The following is a 25,657-nucleotide window of genomic DNA, read 5'->3' as shown; positions in this document are numbered from 1 at the left end:
TAGCCGGAAGACAATTGAGAGTGATAATTACTCAATAAGCGAAAAAAGTATTGTATTTCTATGAAGTTGATTGTATTTGAGTATAAATAATGTCACTATCATATAGTACATAGTTGGATTGAAAAGGAATGTTATGTATTTTATGGTATACATATAGTAAATGTCAGAAATGATTGCAACATTCAAATACACCAGCATGACAAAAGTCCTTGGAATGTGGAAGTAAGGAAGGTTGCAGGTGAAGAGGTGTAGTTAAAGGGATGCAAATTGTAACCACAATGGCTTGGTTGTCAACTTTTGTGGGCACCTCCCTCAAAACGGGCGGGACACTAGTGAAAAGGAATCCCACCGTCAAGGCAACGCCTGCCGGTGTGCAAAATAATGTGACATGATCTGAATGAGTCCCAGCAGTTGGTGACACATAGCAGTGAAACAAGCAGCAAGCACTATTAGGTAAGTGGTAGATATACCATATATATATTTCTAATGATTTATATGTCTGACAAATTTATCTTGAAATAGAATTTCACCTTTAATTGGTAGGAGATCATTTGTGTTTGGCTTTTTTTTTTATAGATCAACTCCAGAATGGCTCCGATTGCAGTGTATGACATGTTGTCTTCCTTTTCATCTGCCGAGGTGGGCATCATCTCTCTCATCATCTTCCTCATCCTTAGCATTAGTCTGGTCGCTCTCTGCAATGACTGCAGGAGGTAAGTTTAATCATTACCGGGAGAGTCCCTCCTATATTTTTTCTTTACACTAGATGTACATATTTTCTCAAGGAAACATGGTAGATGTAAACATCATTGAAACTAACATATAAATCTGACAGTGCATCTAATTCGTGCGAAAGTATGAGGCCTGGATGTCAATTGATTTGCTCAAAACAGAGACTAGTCAGACTTGAAAGGTGAATAGTTTGAAAAGGTGTTGCCTTTTAAAAAAAAATATGAAAAGAATCTCTGGATTAGATTAGACGACTTTATTCATACCGTATTCGGAAATTTCCCTGTCACAGTAGCAAGAGGATGAGAATACAGACAGGAAAAAAGACATTCTAGAAATAAATAGGTAATAAATAAGTTGATAAATAAATAAATTTATGGATAACTACATATAAATATACATACATATATATATAAATATACATATACATATATACATATACATACATATATAAATATACATATACATACATATATATATAAGATACATATATAAATATACATACATATATATATAAATATACATATACATACATACAAACATATATACACATAGAATTACATGTATACATAAGATTGGTCTTAACATAAATTTAGTTTGAAGACATAAAATGTATGCCCTACTACTGACTGTGCACCAGTTCAGGTTGTCGCCAAAAAGTCAGCTTAGATAGGCTCCAACACCCCGCGATTCTGACATAGTTAACCAGTGTTTAACATGAATGAATGACTTTAAATGTAAATAGTTTCTGTTGGTCACAAAAACCTGTGAGTAGCCAAATGGCCCAAATGTGCATATTTTTGGACACACCTTCTGTATCTATGCATGTGTGTCTCCACACCCACCACTACCAAACATACCAGTACCAAGGCAAGACTGAGTCGATGAAAATACACACTTATCTGATGCTAATTGCATTCTTTAAGTTGTTTGTCACTCAAAGGAATGAACCTGCAATGGTATTTTTTTTAGAGATGTGAATCATTTCAGTTGTTATCTAATGTATTAAGTCAAAAGAATGTACAGCAACACATTTTATCACTATTGACTTTCACAACAAAGCCGCTAAGTTAGACATTAGTTATTAAATCAGTGAACATGTTACTAAAACAAATTTGATCAAAGTGATACTACTACAGTCAGCAGTTTTTCAAAAGACATACACTCAGGTTTGGTCAATAATGTGAAAAATATAATAAATAAATCCGCATAAAATGCAAAATAAATCAGAAGTGGACCAAAATTGCTACAACACAAAAGGTTTCCACTCAAGTTTCAATTTTTCTTAATTATTTAAAAAGTATGTGGTCGGTTTTAGTTGTTAGTGCATCAGTGTTACAGTTTTGGGGTTGAGGGTTTGATTCCATGTCGTTCCTGACTAATGGATTTTGCAAGTTCTCCCGGTATTTCACTCACTTGCATGGGTTTATTCCAAGTACTCTGGTTTCCTCTCATGCTTTTTTTTTAAATTTAGGCAAGACATGATGCCTTTTTGAATCATAGTGTGCACACAATGCTACTGTATAAAGAATGAGACATCTAAATGTATATAGAAGAATGTACCTTGAACTTTTGTCCCTGCACACAAATACTGTCACACCCTCAGAACATTTCATATGTTTTATTTGCTGTCATCCGCAGGGGCTCCGGCAATGCGTATGATGTGAACGGCGGAGCTAAGGTATGAACTGACTTGTTCTTCCTCTTCCTTTCTCGTGACACTTTAAATTCCATTCATGAAGTAGCACCCGATAAACTAGCAAGTTGACACTCTGGAATTGCAACATGAGTCATTTGGTCTACATGAAATTTCAGTTTTATAATTAGTATTAATATGGATTAATAAAAAAAAACAAGATAGCAGGTGAAGTGTTGGAAATGTACTGAAAACCAAAATATATTCACTAGTTAAACACTTCATTATAGACGAAACTAACATAAAAAAAGAAAGCCTAAGCCAAGACTTAGCTTTGTCATCATTGAAAAGGTTGATAAAAAGTTAAGAAGAAAAATATGTATATATTCAAGAGAATTAAATGAATAAACCTCTTTAAATCAGCAATTGGACATAACAATACAGCTGTAATAACATACATTTTTCAAATCACTATACACATCCCCAATTGTATTTTTTTCTACAATATAACATACTATAAATACTTACATAGCAGTATATTGGTCATTGATGAGTGTATATTATCTCATCTCATTTTCTGCATGTTTTTGGAATGTGGGGGGAAACCGGAGTACCCGGGGAAAACCCACGCAGGCTCAGGGAGAACATACAAACTCCACACAGGTGGACTGACCTGGATTTGAACCCAGGACACTACAGCTGTGAGGCCGGCGCGCTAAACACTCAAGCTGCCGGGCCACCAGGGTCAAATTCTATTCATCACACAGCTGTTTCTAATTTATTCCATAAAATTGTTCTGAGATCTGCACTTGATAAATTGACCCTCTGAGTCCTATAATCACACCGGTCAAGCAACATTGCCGTCGCCAACATTTTTGTGTTGAATTTTCCCGTTTTTATTTGGCATCGATGGAAAACTGAATACCCAAAATATGACAGGACATTAAGGATTAAACAGGGTGTGTTCTTTTGGATTAAGATGTAATCAGAAATGTTTTTCTTCCTAAATGTTCGACTTTAAGAACTGATATTGGTCAGACTCTGGACGTTACAATTTAACGGACAATTTTACTTTTAAGGAGCCACCATATTTCAAAAAATCGCTACTTAAAGTTAGTCATATGCAGTTTTGTGTATAGTAATACATAATACCTTCATTGTGTACTCATCGCTCTTCTCTATCTTTATGACAGGTTGACGGCAAAGGTAAGTTAGCATCTCAGGAAATCCAACTTTTGTCTCAGGTAAAAAGTATCATATTTTTTCAATACTTCTATTTTTTGCCAATTTACAGACTCAACCTATACAACATGGAGGGATCATAAAAACATGCCTACAAATACTCTGGATAGGACCATGCACTCAACCCACTAAGCCCCTGTTTTCAATATTTCTTTATAGTAACTCTCAATGTTGCTTAAGTGCAGTACCGGTTTTCAACAAACAGACATGAAGACAAATAACACTGAACATTCCTTTGCTATGAATTTTTTCCACTGTTGGATTTGTCCCCAAAAATTGGACAAATGGAGACTGAGAGGGGGCAGGTTAGCAAGCAGCCGAACTGCCTTATAACAGCAGTCTTAATCAAAATAAATAAAAGACCTTAGTCACAATATTGTCTGAAACTGCAAATTTGGAGAAATGAATATCCATTAGAGAAAAGGCATACATTTCGTATAGGCCTAGTTGTTGCTAAACCTGTCTCTTCTCAAATGTATCTCCAATTTGATTTGAGAAGTTGACCCTAACACCATCCAAAGACCTCAATTTAAATGTTCTTGCAGGTGAAAAATATTCTATTGTGAACACAAAGAAAAGACAAGAAATAAAAAAATTCTGAAACACTAACATTTTATAGCAGAGATTATTTACCTGTATTCACTCCAAAGAAACAGTAAAGGTTCATACATGGATATCACTATTTTCAGATGGGAGTTTTTGTTTGTTTGTTTGATTTAGTGTTACATTTTTCCCCTTAATTTTTTTGTCGTTCAATCCAGCACACTCCTCCCTACCCGCCTCTAGATTTAAGGTGTGATCTGCATAGCAGCTCAGAGGTTCTTTAAATACCACAGTTCATTTAAGAATGTACCGTTTTCTCAGGACTATACGGCGCATTGTATTTTTAGGCGCAGTGTCAGTAACGAGTGCTATTTCTGTATTTTACACACACAAAGGACGCACCGTTTTTATAGACGCAGCCAGGCAAAATGCTGTGTTAAATAATCTTAAGAGTGAAAATTTTAACTCCTTAGCTCACCCTTTCTTTCTTGTAAGGGATACATTGTTGTTATATTGTAAATGTATTCATTTGTTATAATTTATGTCATTTTATCCAATTCAAATGTAATATTCATGTCTCCAAATCTTTTGATTAAATCATGGTTATGAACACAATCTATTCACATCTTTTCCGTCTCTAAGAAGACAAATATAATCTCTGAACAGCAGTAGAGAGCCACATTTTAATTTGAACAATTTGGGAGTGGCAAGTTACCTTCTTGAGAATTTAAAGTGAGCCAAACAACATTTAAAACAGGGTGGGGTCGTTCTACTTGCTCTGCCAGTTTTCATTATGTGTGTGGTAGTACTACTACTATACTCATGTGGAAATACAACACACCCAAAAGGCAAACCTGAAAGCAATGGTATGTCAGGCATTATACACATGCAATGTTCCTTTTAGCCAACAGACGACGTAATAAACAATTTTAAGAAGATTGGGATTAATAGATCAAGGAAGGGTCCTCATACTTTCTTTTTTCAAGATCCATGTCCTTAATTTTCAAGGAGCCAACCTCACATCTACCTTTTTTTTCTGGGCCACTGATAGAGTTCAGCTTTTATGGGTGTTCAGATCACACTAATTAAACACGCGAGCTACAAAATAAATTATGAATTCACATATTTATTAATTTACATATCATGTATGTTGAATAATATTATTTGTATAGCATTGCGTTTGTACATGTGTGTGTGCACACATTTGAAGTGTCTAAGATCAATGTATCACTTAATGAGCATGATTGCCGACTTTCTGTTTTAGGATCAAATTCAAATGAAGAGTATAGATGTGTATTAAATTTCCTGATTTTCCCCCTTTTAAATCAATAATTGTATTTTTGTAATCCATTTTTTCTGTTTTTAGTTCAAAAATCAGTTTGTAAAATCTAAAAATATATATATAAAAAAGCTAATATTGTTTTAGATCTATAAAAAATGTAATATTCAGGGCTTTTAATCCAGTTCTTTTAATCCATTTAAATAAATAAAAAAATCTAAATATTATATCTAAAATGGTCCGGCCCACATGAAATCAAGTTGACGTTAAAGCGGCCCGCGAACCAACCTGAGTCTGACACCCTTGCTCAAGAGTGTCATAGGGTGTCAACCCAGATAACTATGGGCATAGGAATCAGAAGCCACAAGAAGACAAACAACCTTTCTCAGCCTACCGTGCATGGCCAAGCGGCACAGGGGAGAACATGCGAGGCACTCGTAATGGCCACTTAAACAACGATTTGCTCTACCTGTAAAATATCTCTTTTAATTGTATTGCTGGCAGATCGAAATGGTTCTGTCAACGAATAGGTTGGATTGCATCCAAAATCTAACAGAGGTGGGGCACTCTGTGTGTAACGGAATGCCAAAAAGGCAGTTGCGGGTGTGGATTTTGGCAACACTATGCAACCAATGACGTTCATATCTACACCTCAACAATATACCACATTTTTGTCGTTTTTGTCAGGAAAGAAAATGTGCATACGCGACAATAGTCTGTTCATAATAATGACAATTAAATCTATGAAAACCTTCGGGAGGAGACATTTATTTACTGTCATGAGCACATTCGGGGTATTGGTGTCTTGCTCAAGGATGCTAGTAACCATATTAGTTACTTTTGCAGTTTCTTATTTATCTCTTATCTCATATAACGTCTTATCTCTCACTTATTCATGCTAACTACTTATCTACATTGACTATTTATTCGATTGTTATGGTTCAGAGATATTTCACCTGACTTGGTGGGTTCACTTCCCAATAGGTGGCCCTGTGATTGTGAGTGCAAGTACTGGTCTGTCTCTGTGTTTCCTTACAACTAACTGGTGACCAGTAGTCCGCCTTTCGTTGAAGTCAGCCGGGTTTGGCTTCAGCACCCCCGCAATCCTGGAAATAATAAGCAGAGTGGAAAATGAATGAATGAACGAATGAATGTAATGCCTGAAATAGGCAAAGGCCAATGAGTATTATGGTTTGTTCAATGCTCTATGGCACATGTGTCAAAGTGGCGGCCCTAGGGCCAAATCTGGCCCGCCACATCATTTTGTGTGGCCCGGGAAAGTAAATCATGAGGGCTGATTTTCTGTTTTAGGATTAAATTAAAATGAAAAGTATAGATGTATATTAAATTTCCTGATTTCCCCCTTTTAAATCAATAATAATAATGTTTTAATCATTTTTTCTGTTTTTAGTTCAAAACGCATTTTGTAAGATCTAAAAATACATTAAAAAAACTAAAATAAACATTGTTTTAGATCTATAAAAAATAATATTCATGAATATTTTTCTCTTTTCAATAACTGGCAATGTTATCTGCTGCATTTTCATCATAATGTTTATGTTTACCTCCAACTCTTGAAATGTAACATCAACATTGAACAAGTCAAGCGTGGGTGTCATGACACTGACATGAAAAAAATGGAATAGTGTCTAGTAGAGATTGAGACTAGGATTGGCTGTTTTGCCTTTGTGAGTGCAGTGCTCAGACCAGAAAATCCCTGCTGACTGCATGTCTGGCGGGGACAGTGCAGACAGTCGACACTAATCTGCTCTCTCTCTCTTTCTCTATCTCTCTATGTCTCTTTCCAACACACAAACACACTATGGCCTGTTTTACTTGATCTCCATCTCATCATGTAATATGGGGCGAATAAAAGGGCAAGCAAAATATCCAATGCACATTGAAAAAAAATGCTCAAATTTCATACAGTGGCTCAAGGCATAGATTTATACAACTGTTCAAACTGCTCAAGATAAACATATATGTTTTAATTGATTTTAGGCCAAATAATGTTCATCACAATATCTGACACTTCATTCATGACTATGAGTGCTCATTAATTGGATGTTGAACAACCTGACTTGCCTTAGAAAGGCTGCAGTTTACTTCCAACCCATTAGCAGTATGCAAAATATATCTCTCATCCTCTTTTCTGAACTGCTTTATCCTCACTAGGGTCACGGAGAGTGCCAGAGCCTATCCCAGCTGACTTCTAATGACTCCTGACTTCGTCTGACAATCACATGGGAACTCAACACAGGTGGACCAACCCGGATTTGAACCCAGGACCCCAGATCTGTGAGTCCGACACGCTAACCACTCAGCAGCCAAGCTGCCTAGTTTTTGTTAAGCCAACCCTATTTCGCTGAATATTTTTGCAATGTGAGATTTCAAAACAAATGATTATTAGCATCACTGCCAACTTATATTTTTTATAATAATACATATTTAAAATTAAATTCATAAATAAAGAAAATATGTGATGACTAGTGGTCCGGTGAGCAAGTGATTCGCAGGATGGCTTCACTGTTCTGAGATCGAGGGTTCAATCCCTGGTCCGGAGCTTTCTGTGTGGAGTTTGCATGTTCTCCCCGGGCTTGCAGGTGTTTTCTCCGGGTACTCCGATTTACTCACACATTACCCAATTATGCATGGTAGGCCGGTTGGACACTCAAAAATGCTCCTCGGTATGAGTGTGAATGGTTTTTCATCTCCTTCTTCCCCTGTGATTTGCTGGCCACCGCCTGGTGCACATAGTTTGCAGGGATAGTCTCCAGCACCCCTACGAATGATTGAATGATGGAAATCTCCCCAATGGAAAAAAAAGGGTAGCAGGCTGCAAATAGTCACCAGGCATTGCAGGGCACAAGGAGATGGACAACTATGCACACTCACACCCATACCTAGGAGCAGTTTAGAGAGTCCAATCAGCCTACCATGCATGTTTTTGGAATGTGGGATGACACCGGAATACCCAGAGGAAACCCACACATGCCCGGGGGGAACATGCAAACTCCACACAGATGGACTTGACCTGGATTTGAACCCAGGACCCCAGAGCTATGAGTCCGACAAGCCACCAGGCCACTTGTACCTTACTTTCCCATGAAAATTATGAAATAAAATTAGATTTAATAACTTTATTCATCCCGTATTCTGGAAATTTCACTGTCACAGTAGCAAAAGGGTGAAAATACATACACAGGAAAATACATTTTAGACATAAATAAATACACAACACAAGTAAACAGTATGTTGTGATTATTTTTTAAATGACTACTACTTCTGCTATTAAAAAATACTAATATAAGATTTGATTTGCTAAGTTCCAAATACAAGAGGATTCTAAAGGCTAAATCCTCACCGCCTCACCTCTTATGTTGCTATGATGGCTTCGAGGCCAGCTGTCAGCCCGGCATTGCTCCAGCAAACAGACACACGTAGGCGCACGTACCACACAGACCAACCCCCTTCTTCCCTTCCTTCCCCCGGCACTCTGTCGGCCGGCGAGAGGCGGGACAGGCCAGGCGACGACCCCACTAAAGCCACGAAAGGGTCGGATCGACCATCTATATCGACTGAGTAAGTACAAGATTGTTTGTTTATCCCTGCGCATAACATTGGTTGAACATGGGGCATGCAAATGTTGTTTTCCTTAAGCGGTGTGCTTGGAGTGGAAGGGGAGGGGGGAGGGGGTCCTCCAATATCATAAATGTCGGTTGGAATCCCGTCATTTTGAGCAACTTTTGCTTTACCGATGTGCTATCAAAACATTGATTTGGTGAAGATTGACGAAAACATGCAAAGTAAACAACCGCAGCATGTAATCAAAGTTATATTTCAACATTAATATCAAAATGTGTACGTCACTGTGTCGAATGTGAGCAGATCGTAAACAAACATGCATGTTGCATGATCAGAATGTTTTAAGCATTCTGTTTAGAACTCATATTTTCGTGTATTTAGAATTTTAGTCGTATTTGACGAGCCTCCAGCGCGGCTTTGGCTGATGAGGTTATTTTTTTGTCCATCGGTTCCCATCCAAAATATTGACGCGTACTCGTTTTCTTGGCCATTTTCATTGATGTGCAATTCATTGAAAAAGTGATTTGTTGTATTGCGTCCATTTTACTGGGGATATTAGCGTGAAAACATGGTTATTTTCGACATTATTGCACCGTCCAAGCACAGCGCCTCCCGGCGAAACTCGTGTCCGAACACGTTGTCAGAAAGGGGGTGTGTGCCTAGAAATGAGCGGCCAGCCAATCGGTGAAGCCACCCGCCTGCGTTTACAGCACTTGTTTACTACGTATTCTCAATTCTGATTGGCGGATCGCTTTGGCAGACTCGGGTGAGTGCTACGTTCACGGACAAAAGTGGCGGTGGGAAATTCGACTTTCAAATAGAAGGTTCAACGATGCTTATAGACCGCAGTGTTATTCATTCTTTTTTCAATTTCTGAACCGCTTTATCCTCACTAGGGTCAGAGGTGGTGCAGGATGGGGGGGGGGGGGGGGGTTCTTATGCTGCTGGAGCATATCCCATCCGACTTTGGGCCAGAGGCGGGGGACACCCTGAATTGGTGGCCAGCCAATCGCACGGCACAAGGGGACAAACAATCATTCACACTCACATGCAATTTAGAGTGTCCAATCAGCCTACCATGCATGTTTTTGGAATGTGGGAGGAAACCGGAGTACCCGGAGGAAACCCATGCAGCGAACATGCAAACTACACACAGATGGACATGACCTGGATTTGAACCCAGGATCCCCACTGTGAGGCCGACATGCAGACCATGCAAGCCGCCAGGCTGCCCACGCTAAGACATAAAAAGAAAAAAAATATGAGTACAGTGGTTAACGTGCAGAGAATGAGCAGTTGCTCTGCATCACTTTGCTTAATAATTATACACATCATACCTTGTAGTGTACATTCTGTTCTTTTGATATTGATGTTCACTCATTGTTTCAGCACCCACATTGTTCTGACCAACGTAGAAAGAGAACCATGCAATGATTGATCAACAGCAGACCTATTGTATTCTTCGGACTATAAATCACAGGATGAAGAGGAATAATAATATTGCACTGTAGTATAACTTGCGCTTTTGGGATGGCAGTTTAAAAAAAATTCTTTATTGTGTTTATTTTTCTTATGGCTTTGATTTTTTTCAGGAAAATATTTAACATCACATAATACTCACACTTAAAGACAGACAACCATTCACACTCACAATCATTCCACCACCGAGTGGGAATCGATTCCATGCTTGCCTGCACTGAAGTCAGAGAACCACTACACCAGACCTTGCTTGACATAAATACTCGTAAATGTGAAATTCACAAGAGTTTAAAGCTTTCTACAAATAATAATTACTCTTAAAATGTATTGTTTCTTCTTTTTTTTTTTTTGCTTCACATCTTATGTTTTCTGTTGGCGTGTCACCCTCAGGAAGGTTTGATAGTGTACTTACCTGCTGAGTGGCAACATCACACAGCAACAACACCATGGCAGCTATGGGATCCAAGGAGAGGGTAGAATCCAAGCCAGGCGGAACAGCAGCAGGACTGCAGGCATGCACCCCCAACACGATTGCCAACAACAGACCTGACATGCAGCAGCACACTATGGTGAGAAGACAGATGGAGATCATTTAGCCATTTTTCTTCAAGATTATGAATGTTAAAGAGCGCACATAATAGAAAAAATATTCAAAAGTTAAGTCAAGTGTGAAATTAAACAAGAAAATTCAAGCAATTATCATCCGACTATTTTTCAAATGTCTTTGAACAAGCCTTTCTGAAAATTTTAATTAAATTTGTCGGTGTTATGTTTGGATAAACCGCATTCATTTATATTCTGGATGTGTAGATATGAGCATCTGCTTTAGAGGCAGTTTTAAAGTCCCTAAAAGTATCCAATAACACCACAAGATTAATGTGACACTCGATTTGCAAGCTTTAAAAAAAGTCACAAGGTCTTTGGAAAAACTCATTCATTCCTAGTACACCAGCAGTAATACGTTTTTTGAATTTTCACCCTTCAACTGGACCGGAATCTTAAAACATTTGATCATGAGTGTAGGTCTTATATTAACGTTGTGTTTTTGTCCAATAGAAAATAATATACTGTATTTTCACGACTATAAGGCGCACTTAAAAGTCTTAAATTTTCTCTAAAATAGACAGTGCGCCTTATAATCCAGTGCGCCTTATATATGGAAAAAACAGAAAACCAAAAACGAAAAAACATCACTGTCGGATTTAAAAAAAAACACAAACACCTGAACTGAAACAATACTGTTAAATATGCAGATGCCATCTTAGTTTACAAAATCTTCCATCATATAGCTCATCCCCCACTGCAAGATTTTATATTAAAAACATCCAAAACATCAACAATGGCTGGCTCTAGAGGTGACTGTGTAGTGAGTGCTTCATACCTGGAAGTCAATAGCAATTACCGTATTTTTACGACTATACGGCGCACTTAAAAGTCTTAAATTTGCTAAAAAAATAGACAATGCGCCTTATAATACAGTGGGCCTTATATATATGGAAAAAATGTCATTCATTGAGGGTGCGCCTTATAATGCGGTGCGCCTTATAGTCGTGAAAATACGGTAGTTTCTTTTTTTCTTAATTAGATTTTTTTTTCTTGACATAAATGATCCCACACAAGTGGGATCATCCTCAGTTCCTGCATGGTCAGATGTTGGCATGCTCTACCTTTTCATACGGCCTCCATCGTAAGCCATATTGTCTACATGCAGGACACCACAGATGGACAGGAAATATTTTCCCAACAGCTTTATTCGCGCAACCATAGCAAAACTCATGTTCTGAGGTTTATGTAAGCAGCTTAACCGAAATAGCCAGTGTACGGCTTGCCCATATACAAGAGTTTAATGATTTGTTTCACTGCCAGCTTGTAAGCCTAGTGTTTGAAGTGAATCAACATTGAAACAATGGCTCATTTGGAATTTCACCTTTGATCCCCCTTATGAAGATATACACACAGAACCACGTCCAAGAACCATTTGTGGATAGAAAAGCTCACAAAAGCACGATGCTCTACCTGCCGAGTGAGCTGGAGCAAAGCTGGTGCACCATACCCGGAACCCTACAAACTCGAGCCCCCGCAATGGACCCATGCATGGTATCAGCTCGAGAACCTCCATACAGGTGAGAGAAATGTTGCACTCTAAGAATTAGTGAGAGTGGGTATAAGAGTCTGGCTGCAATTTAAGATCTATCGTCTCTAGTTTCCGAAGCCCAGAGTCAGTGGAGATGGATGAGATCATGGCTGCTATGGTGCTTACCAGCCTTTCCTGTAACCCGGTGGTCCAAAGTCCCCAGCTGACAGAAACTGGAACAGGTTTGTGTGCTTGTGGTTGTGTGTGTATCACATGGTTTTTACAGTTAGAGACTTCGATATTGTAATACAGTGGTACCTCGCGATACGAGCTTCATTTGTTCCAGTACTGAACTCGTATGTAGATTTATTCGTAACTAAAATGAACGTTTCCCACAGAAATGAACTAAAAACAAATTAATTCGTTCCAACCCTTTGATAAATTATCATCTCATTTAAGGTAAAGTAAAAATAGATGGCCAAATGTTGATTAAAAACTATAGATAAATAAAGAAATCAACTGGGAACAGAGTGGGATACAAAGTGAGGGAGAGAAATATGATGGTTAAGTCTGGTGGATCAAAAAGAGCACATCACAACCTTGGCTCTCATATGGGACACCTGCTGTTCTCTGTAGGATGGGCAGAACTGAAAATACAAATAAACCACGTCCACAAGGACAGTCTAAATTTAACATGGAGTTTTGGTAAGTACTCAGTTTTATATGCTGTGAAACATTACATCTAGATAAAATGAAATTGGCCTAACTCTAACCTGTAAAGAAGTTCTAATCTATTATTTCCTAGAACAAATTTTATACTTAAAAAAAATATATATATATAAATATACACACATATATACATACACATATATATGTATATATATACACATATATATGTTGTTGTTTTTTAAGTATAACATATTTTCTAGGTTAGACATCTTTTTACAGGTTAGTTATGCCAATTTCATTTTATCTAGATGTAATGTTTCACAGCATATAAGACTGAGTAGTTACCAAAACTACATGTTAATATATATACATATACATACATATATATATATGAGGAAAAAAATGAGATGAGAGAAAATATTAAATCATATTTTCTTCTTTTAGCTGGTTCCACAATATCAGGTGAAATGGAATGTGGTGGCGGCGAACTCTCCGACAGTGGCAGCAGTGGTTACTGGAGTTGGGATCATGGCAATGTGAGCCCGGCCCCCTCGCCGTCTGTCCCAGAAATAGACAGCAGCCCAGATGAAGGGATGAACATGGAGATGGAGCAGGGGGAGGAGTTTAATGGCAAAAAGCCAAAGGTAAGTTATTTTTTTTCGACTTCTGTTTACAGTTCTCAACTGTCCAATCATTCATCACCATGGCACTTTAGTTTACATGGAGTAGAATGTCCCCACTGACAATGGATGAAAAGCAGAGACTTAATGAGTAGGTGCGTAAATATGGCGATGACTAGTGTAAAGACAGCCAGGTGCTTCCCGTCTAAAACACTTAGCAAGAGAACATTATAAAGAATGAACTTTTAAGCATTAAAAGACAAACTTCCTTTCAGGTCAGGAGGACAACAGTATTCACTGTTGTGTGACTTTTTGCTGCATTTTGTCATATTACAAGCAAGTTTACATATAGATGTTTTACCTTCCTCAAAAGTACTCATTTTTTCTGTTATAGAGCTCTTTTAAAGGTTTGTACAAGTGTCTGTGGCCTAGTTGTGGCAAGGTACTCACATCTTCCGTCGGAATGAAACGACACATCCGAGTGTTGCATCTGGGGTGAGTTTGTCTCTTTACTACCTAAATATTTTGTATGAAAATGTGTTTTCCATTTTGTGTTCAAATATATTGTGTGTTGCTGCAAATTGCCCCTAGATGTGAGTGTTAGAATTAATGTTTTTTTAGTCTACTTGTGCCCTGCGATTGGCTGGCTACCAATTCATGGTGTACCCCACCTGGTGCCCATAATTGGCTGGGATTGGCTCCAGCACCCCCCTTGGCCCTTGTGGGCACTATTAAACTCACTCTCTCTCATGATTACAATTTTGAGAGCTGGTTTCAACAGTAAACTCTGTTATAATTTGAACCCGTTCTACCAAGAGTCCGTTCTACCAAACGTCCATTCTACCAAACGTCTGGGGAACAAACGTCTTTCGACAAAACATCTGGTCACGGGGGATAATTAGTACAGAAAATGAATGAATAAATATATTGCTTGTTGAATGAAATCTGAGCCACAATGGGTTTTTTTTTACTATCATTAAAATAAGAAAAGAACCTGTTTTTCCTACAGCAGCGGAGTAGATCAGTCACAGAGAGAAGAGGACTTTTACTACACTAAAATCTCCTGTGAGGCGGTGGACACCAGCACTGCCTTAGTTCCTGCCCAGCAGGCTCTGGGCCAAGCATCATCTCTCAATTGGGCCTCGTGCAACTCACCAACTGGTTTGGCTGTTCAGATCCCACCGGGTCACAGGCCAAGGTCCAACTCCAGCTCCGGCCTAGTTTCAAGCCGGCCCAGTCTACTCAGCCAATCCGCCCCTAGCTGTTTCTGGCAGATCCACACGGAGCATCTCTATCAGGTCAGTTTCGAGGACTAACTAACCTTAATCTTACGTATATTTATGTTTTTGTCTCCTGACAACAAACTTGTCATTACCATGTTTAGCAACACATTTCATTGACTTGAATGAACCTCACCTGGTGTCTTCTTTATAGGCATGCAACCCCGTCCAGGCACCTCTTGCCCCAAAAAGTCCAGGGTGCCACACTTTGACCACCACCGTGGCAGCTTCAGGCCACACTAGCACTCAGGTGGGTCTTCGTTATAATCATGTGTTAAATTCTAACAGTACATTTCAATGTTATTTAAGTTTCAATCATAACCAGAAAATGAATGTGGGAGAATTGTCATTTTCACTCTACTTTTTCATTCCATAATCATTATTAGATTGTGTTTCTTTGCCCCTAAAAATGTAAAAACCCCAGTCAGAGTCTGGGATCTCGCCTCATCATCTATTAAAGAATGTCACTGTCGTCGTCTGTCTCCGCAGATGGTGAAACCTCGTTGTCGGTCCGTTAGTGTCGGCGAGCAATGGCTGCAACAGAATAGGCTGCAGACGATGACCGTGTCACCCTCGCGTAGTCACTGCTCCTTCAGGTAAGAAGTCACTCTTAGTGTCCACCACCACTCCATCGACATCACCCATCTGCCATTATGATTTAAACGGTTCTGAAACACGGGCAGTCAAAACATATCTCAGGTCCAATGACAACATTTACGTACAGATAGAAAAATATCAATACCCATTTTCTTTTCAGTAGCTGCAATATATGTGCAGTTATCTTTGCAGGTTCATGAGTGGAGGATCAATTTGTCTCAAATTTGAGACGAGCTGTTCAAACTGCAAAAGGCTTACAACTATACACACACAGACATATAATAATATTTTATATATATATATATATATATATATATATATATATATATATATATATATATATATATATATATATATATATATATATATATATATATATATATATATATATATATATATATATATATATATATATATATATATATATATATATATATATATATATATATATATATATATATATATATATATATATATATATATATATATATATATATATAAATATATATATATAAATATATATATATATAAATATATAAATATATATATATAAATATATATATATATATATATATATATATATATATATAAATATATATATATAAATATATATATATATATACATATATAAATATATATATATATATATATATATATATATATATATATATATATATATATATATATATATATATATATATATATATATATATATATATATATATATATATATATATATATATATATATATATATATATATATATATATATATATATACATATATATATATATACATATACATATATATATATACATATACATATATATAGATATACACACACATATATACACACATATATATACACACACATATATATACATAGATATTTATATAGCATTCTCTGATTTTGGATAAATAGAATAATTATTTAAACTTGTGTACTCTACCTATTTACACATAAACCTATTTACTACAATAAACTCTTTTCACCATGCAGAAAGTCAATAGAGCAAATTCTAATATTAACAAAATCATTGCTCTGTTTACTTTACTTTTTATTCTGTTTTTATTTTTAGATTTTTTTTTAAATCAGTTTCTCAAGCGTTCATATGTGAATACCCTCATTTCGCTTCCAGGAAAGGTCGCGGGGAGGCCAAAAAATGTCGCAAGGTATATGGAGTGGAGCGAAAGGACCAGTGGTGCACAGCCTGCCGCTGGAAAAAAGCCTGCCAGCGTTTCCCTGACTAATCAGCACAATGGTTGAATGGATGGATGGATGGATGGAAGGATGAATGCATGATAAAATCTAATTTTATCACAAAAGGTGATGTAGTGTATATAACAGTCATTGAAAAAACGATTTTTTTACTTTCGCCATTGTATGTTTTTCGTTTTTTTACGTACGATTTGTTTCAAATGGCTACATACCAGAGAGTTCGTTATAAGAATGACGTTTGAGTTCAAGGGCAACCAGTTAAAAATATAGTTGTAATGTGCCGAAGCTTGCAACAGTAAGAGGCAGATTTTGCTCTAATTCTGTTTGGTTATTATTCCCTTGGGAAATGAAGGTTTGTGTATGTTTGTAAACCTGTCAGTCTGCTTTGGTGCTAACTGCTGACTGACAATCATGTGACGAATTCGGCCTCCGATACTCTCCTACTCTATTATGTACAGTACTAGACTGCTTAGATTGCTTGTTTGTTTAATACAAAACTCTTCCAGTGGTTTATTATGTTTATTATATTGTGTTCATTGAGCTATATACGAGTATTTTGTACCTTTTGTAATGTCTCGTCAAGCTTAAGTGTTTTTTTTTTTTTTTCTCTCCCCATGTTTATAGCACTTTGGTGGAATATAAAAAAAAAATCACAGAAATAAGCTACATTTGGTTCCAATCATCCAAATGGTTTCTCTTCCTGCCTGTGTTGGAAAAAACAACCAGTGTTGGTGGTTGTTTGACTTAATCGCTGCGACTGGAGTTTGTGAAAGCAATAAAAAAAAAAGAACTGAAAAAGGTAATGCAGTATATTGTCACAGGAGCAAATAAATAAAACACTGACAATTTGAGACATTGTCTTCTTTTTTAAATGACAGTCCACAAAAGAAATAGCAAACTATTTTATTCTTAATTTTCTATACATATTTTTATCTAGAACAACGAATTAATGTTAAAAATTGTTGAAATTTACAGTGTTACTCACAAATGTCATTTATGTGATGTGGGGGGAGGGGCAAGGTTAAAACACAAATGGGGGACAATAATAACCTTGGCTGTCATGCACTGTTAATTCCACTTTTTAACTCTTTAACAATACATTAAAATGTCTTCATTCAAACCTCTTTTTCCATTTAACAGGCCCAAGCCATTCATTTCCAGCTCCAACTAAGGTCAGTATAAAAGTGTCTTCCTAAAAAATACATTTAAAAAAAAAACAGGAGTAAGTTAGTTACAACAGTAGAGGTTTACCAATTATTACTTGTCGGGCTTAATGTACTTGCTCTCCTTTGATGAATGATTGTTTTGCCAGAGAATTAAATAGCTGAAAACATTATTAGGTCATTATAGTGAAACTTTCCCTAATTATTTTCAAATAGGAAAAAAAAGATAGCATGTAATTTGGGTTTAATTACACAGATGGGAGAGTTCTGGGCAAATTGTTGTGCTTTTTAATTTCCTCAAGATAGCAGTAGAATAATAAAGTAACACTATTGCATATATAGATACATTTTAAAAAAATATCACCATGTATAATAAGGCTCTTTTTTTAAAGATCTTTTTATATATTTGTAGTCAAGACCTTCCAATAATGAACATGATAAAGTGTGACTGATTTGTGGTGTAGAGGTTAAGTCACAAGACTCCCATGAGGGAGACCTGGGTTCGAGTCCCGGTTTTGACACTTTTTTACTTAGTTGTTTCTGTGGACTTCTTCTCAAGATACTGAAATGATTACAGAGAAAAGTGTAGTCACTTGGTTGGTGCAGAGGTTAGATTACAGGACTCCCGTCTAGGAGACCTGGGTTCGATTCCTGCTGTCGCTTTTTGGCTGATCACTGAACCAAGTAGTCTGACAAATGGAACAAGAAGGAAAAAAAAAACTTTTTAATTTATAATTAACACTTTGTCATACTTTTCAGTAAAAGGTTATATTCCAAAACTGCCGAAGACAGTTGGAAGGGGCCACTTTATGTCGAGTTGTCGGGTCGGCCTCCGGCCGACCCTCGACCGCTTGCTTGGTTATCGACAGCCGACACCGGGAAGTGAACTCACGTTTTCTCCATGCCAAGGCGAGTGTGCAACCCACTACACCAACTCGAGATTTCCTGTGGTGCTGCATTTAGGAGGAAAAAGAGGGGGGACATGTCCAAGGTCCTTTTCTTCTTTTTGAGGTGACACTTTTTCTCTCTCATTAGTATGCATCATATCGGCTTCACCAAAAGCTTTGCTTGTCCTTTATCTCGTGAGTCTTGTTTATGTGCGCTGTGCCAAATTGCCCGGGTGGGAAAGGGAAGAAGAATTTTAGAAAAAAGGTCGGTAGGGTGTTGGGCTTCATTCATTTTGAGAGGTTTCGGTAGAGAATATTTGCCCAATACCCTACTGTTCCTTATCCCTTTTCCTAGGGAAAAGCTTGGGGTGGGGAGGGAAATATATTTTATTTGAGCAACTATTTAAGAGGAAAAAAAATAGCAAGAGAAGAAGCAGCTTCTTTAATTGCTGACGGCCTTTTTAAATGACTTCACAAAATTGTACAGATTAAAGAGAAAAGAAATAGAATCATATTGTACAGATATGTGACCAGCACTCCTAAGGAAGTTATTATTATTATGATTAAAGCAATGAGGAGACATTGAACAACGCTGTACTATAAACATTTTCTGTAATGAACCTGAAACTGATGAAAGAGTCTACGATAATAAAAATCCTTGATCATTATGTAAAAAAAAAAAAGAACACAGAGTTATTGTTGGGTTTCTTTTTTAATAAATTATATCTAAACCACCACCAGATAACTTGTTTTTCTTTCCTGCATAGGAAAAATTGATTTGATCATCCTGATAAAGCTTTGGTTATCAGGGAGTTTTAGATGTAAGTATTTTTTATTGGTATTTTTATTGATGTATAGGGGAATTCCATAGATGAGCAGCAAAATCCTCACTTTACTGTATGAGCGTGGTAATTGCAAAATGACGCCACGCCACAGGAGGGCAGTAGTTGTTGGCTGCAACAAAAAAGAACAGCTATTGTGCGTAAGCGAACCAGCTGTTAAATTTGGCACATGCGCGGTACCTCATTCTTTCAGGAAGCCATTTCTCTTCCGGCGGTCGAGACACTTGCATCCGAACGAGGTAAGTTTTCTTGCGTTTTATGGTCATAATTGCGTTTTATCACGCCATCGTGAGATTTATTAGGAATCGATTGTGCCCAAAACGCCGGTTAATCTGTTACTTTAATGCCAGCTTCAACAAACCGTCGACAATTGAAGTTTGAGATCCTTTTCCTCTCCAGATGTGTGCCGCATCTGAACAGCTATTTTAGCATTAGTGACACGACAACACTTTTCATTTGGCTTTAACCGTATTGTCCGTTTTCTGTCCATTATTCCGTCGTGTAGAAATACTTTTAATCTAATCAAATAAAGTCGCGATGTCAACTTAAGTATAGTTAGTTTGATGGGTAGATGACATCAAGTGGCACGACTTGTGTTGTATGTAAACAGATTTCACACTTAACATTATTGATGCAAAATAGTTATGTGAACTTTCTTATAACTGTTATCGCTACTGTGTATATTTAATCGCCTTATCTGTACTAAACGCCTCAATCTTTAATTGTTCTGATTTCACTCTAAACATTATTGATGCAAAAATAGTTACGTTTACTTTCTTCTAACTGTTATTGCTACTGTGTATATTTAATCACCTTGTCTGATAAAGGGAAAAGAAAAGCACAACACGGCGCACTAACTTATTTTCATTTATTAGCTTGATCGTATATTACTAAGTGTTTTTCAGATTTATCAACATTAGTATAGTTAGTTTGATGGGTAGATGCTCTCTTCTAAGTTACATCCAGTGGCACTACTAATGTATGTAGAGATAGATTTTACCACAAGTTCTAAACACCCATTTCCAATTTGTAGTTCTGATTTCACACTAAAAAATTATTGATACAGAAATGGTTACGTCAACTTTCTTCTAACTGTTATTGCTACTGTATATATTTAATCGCCTTGTCTGAAAAGGGAAAGGAATAGCACATAGCACTCACTAACTTATTTTCATTCAATATCTTGATTGTATATTATTAAGTTTGTTGTAAGATTTCTCCATTTTGCAATAATAGTTTTGCAACTCCCAACTAGTTTGCTTAAATCAAGTTCTCTCTTTTTAGCAGCCGGATGCAGCTCTTCCAGAGTGCCCAGAACACACGCCCTCGAGGTTAAAGGAGAGGAGATTGGTCCAGCTCAAGGTAAAATTAATTCAAAAGAAAACATTAAGCCTTTTTGGTGTATCTTGATTCTCTATATTAAGTTTTGTTTTCTTCTTTGTACACCTCAGGTCCATGTCACTTGTGACTTATCTGCACTTCAGAGATGACTGGCAGGCTTCTCAAAGGTTAACGTATTTGTTTATTGCAAAGTATCCAAGTCTTCATCCAAACTAAATAAAAGCTTTAAATATTATAATCTTGTGGAACTCCATGATGTGATATCTGATCTTTATGGTGAGGTTTCACTGAACATAAGTTGGTGTTGTGACCTCTTCTATAGGTAAAGTCCACAAGGATATTATTAAAGATTAGAAACTTCATTTAAGTAGATTTTTCTTAAGTCAATTTCCCAAGTACAAGACTAGTGTTTATTCTTTCTTCCAAGTGTTTACTCCCCTTGGTTTTAAAAAAAAAAGTCCTAAATATATTCTCCAGCTTTTAAAAAAATATTCTAAGTGTTAACTGCTCCAACTTTCTTTTAAAATATGGTTTATTCCTTCAGCTATTAAAATAAAAGTAAAATTCCCCTTGGTTTTAAAAAAATAAATAAATCCTAAATATATTATTTCTCCAGCATTTTAAAAAAATATTCTAAGTGTTAACTGCTCAAACTTTCTTTTAAAATATGGTTTATTTCTTCAGCTATTAAATCATAAATATATTATTTCTCCAGCTTTTTAAAAAAATATATTCCCCTGATTTTTGGATATTTAGTTTGTTTTCCCAGCTTTTTTGTTCTAACTTTTTTTATTGTTCATTCCCCCAGCTTTTTTTCCTACATAGATGCCCTCAATTTTTTGCATTTATTCCCCCTGCTTTTTTTTTTCAATTTTTTTGCCTAAGTGTTTATTCCCCCATTTTTCAAAAAAAATATTCTAAGTGTTTATTTTCCTTATTTTTTGTTCATTTTTTTTTCTAAGTGTTTATTTTCCTTTTTTTTGTTCATTTTTTTTCTAAGTGTTTATTTTCCTTATTTTTTGTTCATTTTTTTTTCTAAGTGTTTCCCTTTTTTTTTGTTCATTTTTTTTCTAAGTGTTTATTTTCCTTTTTTTTGTTCATTTTTTTTCTAAGTGTTTTTTTAATTTAATTTTTCTAAGTGTGTAATTTAAAATGTTTACTTGTAAATAAAATATTTTAACTTTGATTATGACTTGCATTTTTTTTAAAGACAAAACACATGCATACATTTAAAAGCTTTTATTTTGAAAAACTTGAGCAAAATGAAGTAATTCCTCCAGTCACCAGCAGGCAAAACAGGAAATAAAAGCTCCAGCTTTTATTTTGAAAAAGTTTGTAGATTGGTTCCCGTCGATGGTCCAGCATCGTAAAAAATCGAATCTTCTCCACCCTCTGGTGGAGAAGATTCGAAAATTGAAAAAGGGGTTAAGGCACAAAGTTAGTTAAAAAAACAATGAGAAGGGCTTACCTTTATTTTGAAAAACTTGAAGTAGTTCCTCCTGTCACCAGTAGGAAAGACAGGAAATAAAAGCTCCAGCTTTTATTTTGAAAAAGTTTGTAGATTGGTTCCCGCCGTTGGTCCAGCATCGTAAAAAATCGAATCTTCTCCACCCCCTGGTGGAGAAGATTCGAAAATTGAAAAAGGGGTTAAGGCACAAAGTTAGTTAAAAAACCAATGAGAAGGGCTTACCTTTTATTTTGAAAAATGTCAGACTGGTTCACATTGACCATCCAGCAGAGAAAAAAAATTAAGGCTCCTGAGCCTATCTGTTCAATGGTGGCATTCTGTAAGACAAGAGAGGGTCAATATATCAAGTTTAGGACAACTTTTATTTTGAAAAATGCATAGATCAGTGCTGGCTATTACACCAATCTATGCATTTTTCAAAATAAAAGGTAAGACCTTGCAAATGTTTGGGAAACTATAAAAACATTTGCAAGGTCTTTTATTTTGAAAAAATGCATAGCTTGGCACTAGACCAATCTATGCATTTTTCAAAATAAAAGGGAAGAACTTAACTCTTCACAAGGTTTTGTCTGGAAACAAGGGGTCAATACATAGAGTTTAGTACAAAGTCTTAACTTTTATTTTGAAAAAATGCATAGATCAGTGCTGGCTATTACACCAACACCAATCTATGCATTTTTCAAAATAAAAGGAAAGACCTTGCAAATATTTTTTACCTGACTTGGGGGTGCTGTAGCCAAACTTGACTTGGGTGGAATTCTCCCAATTCAGACATTTTTCAAAATAAAAGATCTTCCCAATTCAGGTAAAACCTCACTTGCAAATGGTTGAGTAAAAAATATATTCACAAGGTCTTACCTTTTATCTTGAAAAAAATGCATAGATCAGCACTGGATGTTACACCAGAATTCATCTACACATTTTTTTCAAAATAAAAGGCAAGATCTTGCAAATATATTTTTTACTCAACCATTTGCAAGTGAGATTTTACCAGAATCAGGAAGAATGTCTGAAATGGGAGTGGTGTAGTCCATCTTGACTTGGGTGGAATTCTGGAAACAAAAAAAGGGTCATACAAACTTAAGTAAAAAAAAAAACATTTGCAAGGTCTCAACTTTTATCTTGAAAAAATGCATAGATCAGTGCTGGATGTTACACCAGAATCAATCTATGCATTTTTAAAAAAAATAAAAGGTCAAGTAAAAATACATTTGCAAGGAAGGTTTTACCAGAATTGGGTTAATCTTTTATTTTGAAATAAGAATAAAACATTTGGGGCTAACTACTTTGGCCTTGAGTTTTTCAGTCAATCATTTAAAATCTATTCATTCTTAAAATGCTTTTTTTCTCTTACACCAAGAAAAAATGACCCCTGCACTATGGTTGAATAAACGCCTCACTTATATTTTGTCAAAACTATAAGTTAAAAGATCCAAGCCCTGAGGTCTTTAAGAAAGTTAATGGGGTAAAAGTACATAATTGTTTTAATCTATCACATATTAGCGGTTCCACTACATGGCAGATTATTTAAATTCAGAAAAATGTGAAAAGCCACATTGAAACTCACAAGCAAAAGCTACTTCTCTACTTCCCACTATAGTATTTATTTTAAAAATTTAATTCAATAGGGATAAACCTACTTTAAATTTTTCCTTTTCCATGTCTGGTCTACATTAACCAAGATTATTAAGGGATTACTGTTTAGCCTAGAGGTCTTTGAGAAAGTTAAGGGGCTAAAATGATATAATTTATTTAAGTGCTCAGTGCCACTGCATGGCAGACTACTTTTTTAAATTCGGAATAATGTGAAAAGCCACATTGAAACTCAAGCAGAAGCTACTCTTCACTTGCCACTATAGTATGTTTTTTAAATTAAATTCAATAGGGATGACCCTACTTTAAATTTTTCCTTTATAGCAGCCATGTCTTTTCTACATTAACCGGGATAATTGAGGGATTACTGTTTAACCCTGAAGTCTTAAAGAAAGTTAAGGGGCTAAAATTATATTATTTATTTAAGTGCCTAGTGCCACTACATGGCATATTACTTTTTTTAAATCGGAAAAATGTGAAAAGCTACCCCACTTGCCACTATAGCATTTTTTTAATTAAATTCAATTGGGTTGACCCTACTTTGCGGTTTTTCATCAACCGCGATAATCGAGGGATTACTGTTAATTCCTTTTGCATCCACTAATGCATTTGTGTAGGTGACTTATCCACAGATTTTTGCTGTTAAAAAACGCAAAGTTAGTTAGTGATTTCATTCAAAATTTGAATGCATCATGATGAAAAACGAGCCAATTGCGCAAATCCTTGAATGCTGAAAGCTGAAGTTTAAATATTAAACGGAGAAAATCGGAACTATTCAAAAAATACCCCCTTTGTTATGGCGTCGACCAGTTGATCCTTTCTGGTCGTTTCGGCCACATTCTTGATGTTTCCCAGTAGTCGGTGGTGCTCGTTGAGGGACTGAAACACACAAAGGAATGATTAGTTTTAAAACAAAGAGCGATCGGTAACGCAATGCAGCCAATTTGTTTGCAAACATTTGGCCGTCATGGCTGCATCACGCTAACGGAGCATGCTACCGTCAACGATCACTCTTAAGATGAGAACCGGGGCTTCGAAATCCCCAAACGACGACATACAACATGTGCAGCAGCGTCTTGTGCGAAGTTTGTCAGAGTTTCTTCGGGAAATCGTCAGTTCTGAGCAACTCTGCAATGCACGCCCGTGCAGCCTTCCGGCACCTAAACCGTCTTGGCGTCTGACGTCGCCTATTTGAACTCTAACCTCGGCCACGCCTATTAAACATAGACACACACAAAATAGATTTTTTTTCATAATAACGTGCATTAGTCAGTGTGTGTGTGTGTATGTAAAAGGTTATATTCCGGACTGCCTTCGGCATAGGTCAGTGTTTCTCAAATAGTGGGGCGCGCCCCCCTGGGGGGGGCGTGGTGCGATACCTGGGGGGGCGCGTGTAACCCTGGGAACAGGAT

General features: G+C 36.5%; 1 protein-coding gene and 4 long non-coding RNA genes across 9 annotated transcripts; 3 read left to right on the top strand and 2 right to left on the bottom strand.

The window, feature by feature from the left end:
- Positions 1 to 343: 343 nt before the first annotated feature.
- On the top strand, positions 344 to 4,765 carry LOC144192807 (uncharacterized). The gene is made up of 5 exons (XR_013325451.1): positions 344 to 453; positions 577 to 713; positions 2,371 to 2,410; positions 3,559 to 3,571; positions 3,660 to 4,765. It is a non-coding gene; the product is annotated as an uncharacterized LOC144192807 (long non-coding RNA).
- A 2,769-nt stretch (positions 4,766 to 7,534) lies between these two features.
- Positions 7,535 to 19,738, top strand: znf395b (zinc finger protein 395b). Of its 5 annotated transcripts, none has more exons than XR_013325362.1 (12): positions 7,535 to 7,727; positions 8,834 to 9,011; positions 10,884 to 11,062; positions 12,441 to 12,616; positions 12,697 to 12,809; positions 13,681 to 13,880; positions 14,251 to 14,351; positions 14,866 to 15,154; positions 15,291 to 15,386; positions 15,626 to 15,732; positions 16,872 to 17,750; positions 18,092 to 18,392. XR_013325362.1 is itself a non-coding variant. In XM_077711630.1 (10 exons), the coding sequence occupies exons 2-10, from the start codon at positions 10,940 to 10,942 to the stop codon at positions 16,981 to 16,983; spliced, it is 1,317 nt and encodes a 438-aa protein (XP_077567756.1). In that variant the 5' UTR covers positions 8,745 to 9,011; positions 10,884 to 10,939; the 3' UTR covers positions 16,984 to 17,802. The 5 variants fall into 5 exon arrangements, 1 of the variants encoding a protein (XP_077567756.1); XR_013325374.1 differs by lacking the exon at positions 7,535 to 7,727 and having other exon boundaries at positions 8,744 to 9,011; positions 16,872 to 17,059; positions 17,576 to 17,750; XR_013325368.1 differs by lacking the exon at positions 7,535 to 7,727 and adding an exon at positions 18,874 to 19,738 and having other exon boundaries at positions 8,745 to 9,011; positions 18,092 to 18,123.
- Positions 19,739 to 20,043: 305 nt separating this feature from the next.
- LOC144182298 (uncharacterized) lies at positions 20,044 to 21,422 on the top strand. Its single transcript, XR_013324736.1, has 3 exons — positions 20,044 to 20,082; positions 21,128 to 21,205; positions 21,295 to 21,422. It is a non-coding gene; the product is annotated as an uncharacterized LOC144182298 (long non-coding RNA).
- Positions 21,423 to 22,408: 986 nt separating this feature from the next.
- Positions 22,409 to 23,115, bottom strand: LOC144182309 (uncharacterized). The gene is made up of 3 exons (XR_013324737.1): positions 22,875 to 23,115; positions 22,653 to 22,798; positions 22,409 to 22,576 (listed from the first exon to the last, which is right to left on the bottom strand). It is a non-coding gene; the product is annotated as an uncharacterized LOC144182309 (long non-coding RNA).
- Positions 23,116 to 23,374: 259 nt separating this feature from the next.
- On the bottom strand, positions 23,375 to 25,557 carry LOC144182265 (uncharacterized). The gene is made up of 3 exons (XR_013324731.1): positions 25,304 to 25,557; positions 25,032 to 25,124; positions 23,375 to 23,704 (listed from the first exon to the last, which is right to left on the bottom strand). It is a non-coding gene; the product is annotated as an uncharacterized LOC144182265 (long non-coding RNA).
- Between the last annotated feature and the right edge of the window lie 100 nt (positions 25,558 to 25,657).

Source organism: Stigmatopora nigra, chromosome 2 (assembly GCF_051989575.1).
Source record: "Stigmatopora nigra isolate UIUO_SnigA chromosome 2, RoL_Snig_1.1, whole genome shotgun sequence".
NCBI lineage: Eukaryota > Metazoa > Chordata > Actinopteri > Syngnathiformes > Syngnathidae > Stigmatopora > Stigmatopora nigra.
The sequence above is the reverse complement of the archived record's forward strand: the minus strand, read 5'-3'. Positions and strand labels throughout refer to the sequence as shown.